We start from the raw sequence: 10,539 nt of genomic DNA on the forward strand, positions 1-10,539 counted from the left end.
AGCTATTACAGAGAGGTTGCACTGGAATTGTCAAAAGATAAGTATCCGCTGGAGAACATCTTAAAGTAAGCTACAAATATTGCAAAATATTTTATTTTATATTAAGCTTAATTCGTTAAAATTGAAAGCTAAAAACCCTATAACTTAATTAAAATATATAAAAATATTCTCTACAACACAAAAAACTGTATCTTCACTATATTAAATAATTTGTCTGTCTTTTTTGTTCTGTTATTGTTTTTAAATAAAACGTAGAGGCTGTGATAGAGCCGTTTATCGAAGTCTCGCGATATTTGGAAGAAAACTCATAGTGCAACGAGATCTGGTGGAGGCCGGAGAGAAGAGTTGTTATCGAAGCAGAGGCAGCGGGAGCAGGAGCAGCAGCAGCGTAGGGGGCGTGTGACTCTGTTTGTGGTGGCCTAAAGCAGCACAACACGGCGTGAATGAGAGAGGCAAGCTGGAGGAATTCAATATGGCATCCGGAGATACGCTGTACATTGAGACAGACGGCTCGGAGATGCCGGCCGAGATTGTGGAGCTCCACGAGATAGAGGTGGAAACGATACCGGTGGAGACTATCGAAACTACGGTAGTTGGCGGGGATGACGACGACGACGACGGGCAGCCCATGATCGCTCTACAACCGCTCGTTACGGACGATCCTAGCTCCATTCACCACCACCAGGAGGTGATCCTGGTCCAGACCCGAGAGGAGGTGGTCGGTGGGGATGACTCGGACCTGCACACGGACGGTGGTGGTGGGTTTGAGGACCAGATCCTCATCCCGGTACCGGCTCCGGGAGTTGAGGACGAATACATTGAACAGACTTTAGTGACCGTTGCTGGGAAAAGCTCAGCGGGTCGTGTTAAACGGGGAGGTGGCAAAAAAACGGGGAAAAAGAGCTACCTAAGCGGTGCAGACGTCGGCGGAAGAAAATGGGAGCAGAAGCAGGTGCAAATAAAGACTCTGGAGGGGGAATTTTCAGTCACAATGTGGGCTTCGGGTAAGTAACGCCGCGGCTCAGCCGACTATATCAGTCCAGTTATTAGCCGTTGCATGAGGCCTCGTTGTCAGGGCGTTGTCCTGCTGCACCAGACTAGTTCCTGGAATGGTCTGTTGCAGCGCCGCGAAACGGGGCAAATAAAGCAAGATTTTGATGCAGATCCCGAATGCATGACAGCGAAATGTTTTTGTTTTGAAGGGAGGCCATGTTTTAGGTGTTGCTGGGCGCCGCCATATTCCCCGAGTGTAGAAAGTATGGCGGCGGCCCCGAAAAAATGGCGATACTCGCGGCCAGGCAGAGATGGCGGCGGTGCTGTGGTGACGAGACAGAGCTGCAGGCCGCATCGTTGTGTCGCACTTTAGAGTACAGCTGCATCGGAGTTGAGCATAGAGTGTTTAAACATTAGTCACCGTTTAATATTAAAAACGTTTCTGGGAAGCTTATATTAAGTAATTTATTGATTAGCAGTTAGCCGGTGCATTTGGCTGTTAACCGGGCCCATAACGTTAACTACCGCCTCTGTGCTGTCAACTCCGACTATATTTTACTGCAGCATATTGCATTTTTACCTTACCATAGGTACATTTATGTAGGTGTGTTGTGTGAACTTTCACTGTGTTTATTAAAATTTAAATTCTATATGCGGATTATACATACATTTAATTAACATTTTATTCAGTCTTTCTAAAACAGCGACAGGTGTTTAACGCCCTCTCGTGGACAGTGAAGGTCATTGTACTTTGCGTTTTGTTTATTTGAACGAAATTAAAATTAATGTATAAAGTACTTGTTCCAATCATCTTTTTTAATGCAAGTCGCCTAAATTTATATAGGTAACATGCACTTCCACGTTTTTACTTTAGCTCACTGTAGACGGCGTAAGATAACTTAGACTACCATATTTTAAATTTGTTTGCTTATTATTGCGAAATTGTTTTTGTGCTGTAAAGTATGACATACATAAAATGTTTAATTAATGGTAGCGTCCAGTAACCTGACATCACCCTTTTTAACAATTAAATTAATATGAGCTGCAAGACTATATTTTGGTTTTGCAAGTTTATATAATTCTCACTAAACCATTTTCTGTTTTAAAAAGGAATTAATGTAACCATATGTGATCCTGCAAGTCTGTCCAGGGAAAGTAAATTGAAACATGTTAAACTTCAGCACGAAACCTGACCGCTAGATCTAGTTGAATTCTGCAGAGTGCACCTTTCATCTCCTCGGCAGAGATGAAAGACTGGTGTAACTTGTCAGAGATGGATGGATTCACTCTGTCTGCAGTTATTTTGGATTTAAGTGAAGACGGTGTTTCTTACAGATGTTCTGAACTCTTCCTTCATGCCTCACATATGAAGTGCACAACTTTGATCCGTTCATCGAGATTATGGCACAAAATGAAAGCAGAACTTGAACATAATTTATTTGTAGATGCATTTGACTTTATTTAAAGTAACCTTAACAAATAAAATTATAATTAAGTGACAAGCACATAACAGAAATAACTTTTTTTCCTTGCATAGGAGCAAAGTCGGTCTGACTTCATCCATCTCTCCTTTATCCTGTGTCTCTTTAAATGGTGGGGGGTATATAAATAGTATGACCAAAATAAATTACAAAGAATTATTTATTTATTCTTAAACATTTAAACCAGGTTTATATTGACACTATCTGAAATTAGTGAGAAAAAATGTCAGTGAAATGACATTCAAAGGTATAAATAAAATTTATTTTTATTTATCAATACATCCCTCCTAATGTCTTTAATGTTAATTTCAAACAGTGATATACGTTAGCATCATCCAAACTATTCCTATAATTATAGTAAATAATATACACATAACATAACATGATGCAAATGTGTCGGGTCATTTTTAAATCAACTGATTGTTGGTAAGATTGTTAGTATTTGAGGGTGGTAATTATCAGTAAAACAGGTGGCAAAAACAGATGGTACAGTTTTACACTGGTGAATGTGCAGTATTGCAGTCTCGTGTGCAGCATGTGTAAAGAGACACAGCAGCAGCATAGTGCACCTGCACACCTAATTTAGCTGCAGCACAGTTAGCAGAGTTATTTCTTTCTATTTACTGCAAACTGGGTTTTTTTGTTTTTTTCATACACCGCACATTCTTGTGTCACTGTTTCAAAGTGGCTATTTCTGGTTCTCAGGGGATAAAACGAGCTTGAAACAATTGTCAAAAAGTCCGCAGCAGCGCTTGAAGTAATGATGATAATGTTGTGACACCAACATGTTTTCCCGTTTAGTCCTTCATCTTAATTAACTTGCCGAACGGGATGAAAGCTACCAGCTGAAGTGACTTGATCTGACATTTACAGTTTGTTTGTGTTGTGCGTTTCTTTTCTGAGTATTTTATATTGAGGGAAATCTAGGTTAAGTATTTTAAGAATGTATTATTTGCATCCAAATAATGACTGTTTATTTTACATTGTTCACTGTATGCAGCTTATTATATGATGAACAATGATGGCATAATCATCTCCAGTGCTGGCATTAGTGGTAAACTCACTGCCAGTTGGTTTAAAAAGTGTCACATTTAGTGAATGTGGCTGCAGATGTTTCTGTCCCTCACAACTGTATCTGTAGGAAAAACCATTTTGTTATCCGTTCAGTCTCTGTAATGTGTTCCTAGATGACAATAAAGACATTGACCATGAGTCAGTGGTGGAGGAGCAGATCGTCGGGGAGAACTCCCCTCCAGATTACTCCGAGTACATGACGGGGAAGAAATTGCCCCCCGGTGGCATCCCAGGCATCGACCTGTCGGACCCCAAGCAGTTGGCAGAATTTGCCAGGTGAGTACTGTTAAGAACAAGTACTGACTATGTTATTGTCAGGTTTATATGAAGTGATGTGTGCTTTAAGCTCTCAACCATGCGGTCCGCTGGTTTCTGGTACCTCTTGCATGGCTGCATATTTCTGACTAAAACAAGCTGCCAGAGAAGGATTTGTGGCCATATTGATTAGAGTGCAGAGAAGCCAGTAGAGCTGAATAGGCTTTACAGTAGATACTTGTAATAAATTAGACAGAAGCCTAAAACACACAGGAGCCTGTTTTACAGCATGGAGTGAAATCATGCATGTTTAAGAAAATAAATTAAAAAGGCCTGTGGAGTTTCTAATGAAAGACGTGCATCCTTTCCATTAAGTATTGAGATTGGAGCAATTTTAACAAGACAGGTTCTTATGTCAACTGTTCATATTTTTTCATTATACTCAAACATCTTGAATCTAACTTAATATATAGCATTAAAATATAACAAAAGGGTTAACTACATTCATTAGCAGCTGTCATCTCACCACCAAACATATCTTGATCAAAATCATTCCTTCTGAAAAAAAAGTTTTTTTTATTTTGGTATAATTAATAAGTTGAATTATTAAAACGTATGCACACAGCGGCTCTTTATTGTTTTTGTGTTGGGAAAGCATCGGAAACACAAAGTAACAACAAAGTACCGGACGGCTATTAAATTTTTAAGCATCATTATATAATTATTAGCCTAGTTTATTAAATACAAAACACCAAACCATCCTAGTCAGAGTGAAAAGATTAAATATTCATCAGCTCAATTAATTATTTCTCTGTAAAATGTCAGAAAAGGCCCATCGGCTCTTTAGTTAATACTGAAGTGACCTATTGAAATTGCTTTGGCCTATGGAGTGTATGCTGTCAACGGAACAGCCCTAACGATGTCAGCATTTGTGAAGGTCATGCGACCTTTGAAATTTTACATACCTTTAAAATGAAAAGTTGGTTTAAATATTTATCGGCTTTGCAATTAAGTAAACAAGCATGTGATTGTAGCATTAGAATGTAAATGTGTTCTCAGCAAGTGTAAATTGGCAAAAATGATTTGTAACTCTTCCTATATTGTTTGCTGTTGTTGACTCTTATCACAGTTGAGTTGCCATAGTCCATAATTGGATTGCGCTGGAGCCTCATTATCTGCAAATTAAGCATAGTTAAAAAAAAATCCACATGCGCTATTAAAGGTAGTAGCCTGTTCTTTTGTGCATTTTGCAAAGAATGTATCTTTAAAGTCACGTTCATTCAGAGACACAACTTTTAGAGTCATATATTGAATTACACAAAATGCAAAAATTGAATTTCTGGCACCATATTAGATCTTATAAGCTTGACCTTTGACATTGCTAAACCGTATTTAATTATTTATTTTAACAGAATGAAACCCAGGAAAGTCAAGGAGGACGACGCGCCACGGACGATAGCTTGCCCTCATAAAGTGAGTCTGAAAATGTTTTTCCCCCAGATGAGGTTTCTGCTACTGAGTGAACAGTAACATTCTAAATCTCATTGTAATTGAAGTATGAAAGTGAAAGGGTTATTAAATAGCGATGAAAGCACTGGAGTGCAGTCATTTTCATGTACTTACAAGAACAACAAGGCGTCATTGGAGCTATACATATTTAGCGAATGTAAATGGTTTTCAGTGTGTCTTATAATGTGGCTGGCTGCTGTGTGAGTGTGACGGTGTAAAAACACTACATTATATCATCAGGAGAATAAAGGCAGCACTGTGTGTTTCCCTGACAGGAACATGCTTTACATGAACATGAGAAAATGTAGCACAGAAGGCTAGTAACTGAACCCTGTTGTATCTTTATGGTTTAATTTATATTACATAACATGTATTTTATACATAGAAATAAAACTAGTAAAGAACTAGTAACAACTAAAAATATGCATCTTGAAGCTATTAATGTGGAAAAAAATGTTTCAACTTACATGTATTAAAGCTAAAAAAATATTATGGGGTAAAATCTTGGATTCAAAGGCATGGGTTTGCCATCTGGATTAGGAACCTGTTGATTTTGCATCTTGTAAATCGTGTCTTACAGGAAACAGGTCTCAGAAGACATGAATTGTTGTTTAAACAAAACATGAAATTGTTAAAATCCATTCAACAACTTGTCATGCTCACTCCTACGCTTTTTGAGTGCACTGTATAAATAAAAAGAGACTCTTGCAGTATCTGGCTAATTGGTCGTTAAGAAAGTCTACCAGTAATAATTAATAGTGTTTGGTTTGTTTGTACATGATGTTGGTGGAAAAGACAGCCTGAAGGTAGATACTGCTGAAAATCCCTTAAAAAAACAAAACAAGAGTTGTTGAACCTGCACAGCAACACGAACTCACAATGTCTACGGGTTATTTCATCTGCTTCTGGACTGAAGAGCTCAAAATCATTGAGCTGGGAAAATAATCTAAATTTATCAGGGTGTCCTACAGGATAATGTTGGTGTGGCCGACTGCCAGCTGCAGCTCTGTCGAAGCTGTTTGATACAGCTAGGAAATGACCCGATCACTCAAGTCAATCTGCTACAGAATGACTTCAAACATAGAAAATCTGCCTTTTGAAACAGCCCAGTCAAAATTCACACATTACTGTAAAACAGCTTTGGCTTAGACAGATGTTCTCGCTCTAAATGATTAGATTATATTTGAGCTGAAGCAGGTCTGCAAAAGAAATGATCCAATATATAATTTTTACTTTCGCAGGTCAGGCTAGTATTTTTTTTTTTACCAGGACCAGAAGTGTAAAATAAAAGGAGAGGTTTTTATAGAGTGAAACAAAAGAAAAACCTTATTGTGTTTGTCTTGAACGCGGCAACAAGCTGTTGGTCAACGTTGTTCTGCTTTTCTTTCTCTTGGCTCCAGGGCTGCACAAAGATGTTCAGGGATAACTCAGCCATGAGGAAACATCTCCACACTCACGGCCCCCGCGTTCACGTCTGCGCGGAGTGTGGCAAAGCTTTCGTTGAGAGCTCCAAACTTAAACGCCACCAACTCGTTCACACAGGGGAGAAACCCTTTCAGGTCAGTATTTATTAATTAAATAGTGTTTTACTTCTTCATACACTTTTGACTCATTACCATCTAGCTTAATAGCATGAATGAATAAAAAGTGTAACCAATCAGAGATGCGGGCCAACATTACATAATTCAGCAGAGGGCGCACTAATCATCAGCATCAGTCTATGATGATGACGATGATGATGATGATGATGATGCTCTTCTCTAGTTACATCTCACCAGAAACCATGTATAATGTGACTTATTAAGGGTACAAGATTTTTGTTTCTGCTGTTGTGTAACATGCTAATTTTAATGACTGTTTCTGCGCAAGAGGGGGAGTGCCCCTCCCACCAACCACACGTCACTGTGGATAATAGAAGAAGAAGCACAAAAAGAGAAAAATAATAATAAGATCAGCTATGTTAAATAAGATTCTGTTCATACTTGGTATTTGGAAAACTTAACAGCTGTATCAGAGTGAAATGAAACACATTGGCCTAAACTACTTACAGTGCAATAACTAAAATCGCACTATTGACTGTATCTTAATAAATCGACAGCTCTAACAGCCCTTGCATTAAACCCGTTCACTATAATTACAGACATGTCAGTTAAAAAATAATATTTTGACAGGTAAATAAGGTCTTTTCTTGTGACTGTCGCACATAATTACTGTAGTCAGGCCCGTCAAGATTATCGGTGTTATGCATACTGACACAATTTACAGGTATGACAGGATCAGACCAGTCATCAGTATGTAGCTGTAATGAGGGCACAGAGGCCACGGTTTCAAAAGAAGTGGTCTATTCATTCCTTAAATAATGTGTCACACTGTTGTGTCTGAAACCTGTCATCAGAACGTCCATAGGTCTAAAACGTGAAAGTCCTTTATATTTGAATTGATGGGTGTTTTTGTAATCTTCTCCTCTTCACGTCTTTCTGCCTAAACCCAGCTGTGACATTTTAAATCTACAGAACACATGCATTTAATGTAGAGCAGAAATCAACTGAAAACCGACTACATTAACATGAATAGATCAAGCAGTGAACTGCACATTAGGGGAACATGTTTACTCTGTGGTATCTGCTATTTATTAGGTAATAATCTTGTGACCTCAAAAGTTACAAATTATATGTTGCCACAGAGCCTCTTAATTGGTACTTACATAATTTTTTAGCATAACCCTTTAAAGTTATTTCTAATGCTGGAATATTATTAATATTCATCAGTTTTAGGGGGAAAAATATTGGAAAATCTTCAGCAGCAAACACACAAAGCTGTTCGATGGGAGATTATGAATCATGTTGTAAAATTACAACTCCGATGTTTAATACATGCAACAATTCATCAATTTTTTTGTCAAAGAGAAGGTAACAGACTGGCAAACAGATGGTTGTGCAAATGGGCTAAATGTTTGAAGCATAGTATGGTGATATTTGTACACTACGTCCAAGAAGAACAATAGTTACAAGGAAAAACGCTGTGGTTGCATTTGTGCTTTCTGTGGTAATTAGATGGTTTGTTGGGTGTAAAGAGTAAACAACATTTTTAATTGAATAACCCCCCCGCCCCCCCACACTCCCCTTTTTCTGTCAGTGTACATTTGAGGGCTGCGGGAAAAGGTTTTCTCTGGACTTCAACCTGCGCACACACGTGCGGATCCACACTGGAGACCGACCCTACGTCTGCCCGTTTGACGGCTGCAATAAGAAGTTTGCCCAGTCGACCAACCTAAAGTCTCACATTCTGACACACGCCAAAGCCAAAAATAACCAATGAGGACCTGCCCGCTGGTGTCAGGCCACACTGACGGGAAACAAAAAGCACCCTAGCTGCACACATGAAACCTCTTTCGAGGCCGGAACAAAAAGCTTGAGACTTAATTGATTTATAAAACAAAAGTCTGACAGATGAAAAAAAAGAAACACTGAAAACTGACTCATTTCCCTGCATCCCCTTTCTTCTGCTGTCATATTGGATGACTATTCCCCAAAGACCAAGGCAACACGGTCACCTTTGTTTCTTCAGTGGCGCTCAGCTGCCAGGAGATGGAACTCGTGGACACGCGTCAGAGACTTATTTTTACCAGAGTGAGAAGCAGCAGTCCATGAGTCCTTTTATTTTCTTGCATAGTTTTTATTTTCCCCGGGTGTGCATATTGTACACACGACTTGGGCTACGGTTGGTAAAATTGTGATTGTGATTTTTTTTCCCCTCTTTCTGTCCTGCACCATATTACAAAAAGGCATCAGCCTTGTGTGAAATGTTTTTAAAAAAAGACTATGTTTGCATTTCCATACCCTCCTTGGTTGAATTTTTCTCTAACCACACAATAATCTTGTATACTTGTATTGTATGGCTGTATTGAAATTATGTAGACATAGTTAGAGGTGTGATTTAAAGTGTTAACAGATTTAACTTTTAGTCATCAGTTGCTTTATATTTTCTATGAACTGTCTTTACACAAACAGATGAGACATAAACACTTATTCAGAGCCCGTCCCATCCCAACTATCTGACACATACGTCGAACTGACTGCGAGACCATCAATTTCTATGTTAGAATGTAATGTACTGATGTCATCCATTACCTTCCTTTGTTAATATTTACACACACATGTATCTCCACTGCCCACAATAAAATGGGTCACTACAACCCTCTCTTAACAGGTATTCATATTTTGTCTTAAATGTGTTTTGTACTGAGTGGTGAAGCTCTCTTTGTAGAATTTTGAGACCCTTTTCTTTCTAGTAGACCCTGTGTAAGACATGACTGTAGCTGATTTTTGAAAAAAAATAAAAAAAGAAAAGCTGTGACCTAAGCTGACAAGATGGAGAAGAACTGACCAGCGGATGGCAGTGTAGCAGCAGAAGACTGGCAGCGGCCACAGAGAGAACTGACAAAGGATCAGTAAAGACTGACGGATCCAACAACAAAAACATCACTCGGCCACTGGTGAAAAGCTGAGAAGTGGAGATGATCAAAAGGTGGTAGTGATGCTACAAAAGAATGCCAAACTACTGTAAAACCCTGAGATGTGTTTCCTGTGGAGAGGACTGCGCAGGACACCTACTGTAAGTCAGCACTGTTTGAATCAAATGTGGTAAGTATGTGTGTCGGGCTATTGGAGCGGTAAGTCAGGAGGGAGTCTATGTCCACTCACAACGCTTGGGTTCAAATTTAGCTTCATATCCTGTGTCCCTGGGCAAGACACTTAATCCCAGGACCAAAGCCTCGCTCTCCCGTAGTGCTAGTCCCAAACCTAAACTGATGCAGAGGTTATTGTTGCTTTTCCTGTGATTTATATAAGTTACAAATACAAGCTATAAAAACCTGTCTATTGTATCAAGTTTGGAAAGTTCAACTCAAAAGTCAAGAATATAACAACATCAACCTAAAAACATAAAAGCACATGTCATTAAATATGTACTTTGTCACAGTTGGGGTGTAAGGACATGGCTAAATATAGTGGCATACTTCAAAAACAAATATTTAAACACAGAGCCCTGTACAGGCAATATATAACTAGAGGTGAATTGATCACGGTATATATTTTGGTTGAATGGCACATACACATGATAATACAATGAATATGTTTCTACACTGCTAGATAATTAAGGTTCAGGTTAATAACATTAAGGACGCTGATCGGTGTTTGAGGTGTGTTAAAATCCCCCAACATGATCA

General features: G+C 38.8%; 1 protein-coding gene across 2 annotated transcripts; it reads left to right on the plus strand.

Annotated features, from left to right (window-relative positions):
• Positions 1–322: 322 nt before the first annotated feature.
• yy1b (YY1 transcription factor b) lies at positions 323–9,524 on the plus strand. Of its 2 annotated transcripts, none has more exons than XM_008313172.3 (5): positions 323–1,004; positions 3,662–3,824; positions 5,216–5,276; positions 6,713–6,871; positions 8,448–9,524. In XM_008313172.3, exons 1-5 carry the CDS (start codon positions 473–475, stop codon positions 8,628–8,630), a joined length of 1,098 nt encoding a protein of 365 aa, XP_008311394.1. In that variant the 5' UTR covers positions 323–472; the 3' UTR covers positions 8,631–9,524. The 2 variants fall into 2 exon arrangements, with proteins under 2 accessions (XP_008311394.1, XP_008311395.1); XM_008313173.3 differs by having other exon boundaries at positions 328–1,004; positions 3,674–3,824.
• Positions 9,525–10,539: the final 1,015 nt, after the last annotated feature.

The sequence above is a fragment of the Cynoglossus semilaevis genome, chromosome 7 (assembly GCF_000523025.1).
Source record: "Cynoglossus semilaevis isolate Cse_v1.0 chromosome 7, Cse_v1.0, whole genome shotgun sequence".
Lineage (NCBI taxonomy): Eukaryota > Metazoa > Chordata > Actinopteri > Pleuronectiformes > Cynoglossidae > Cynoglossus > Cynoglossus semilaevis.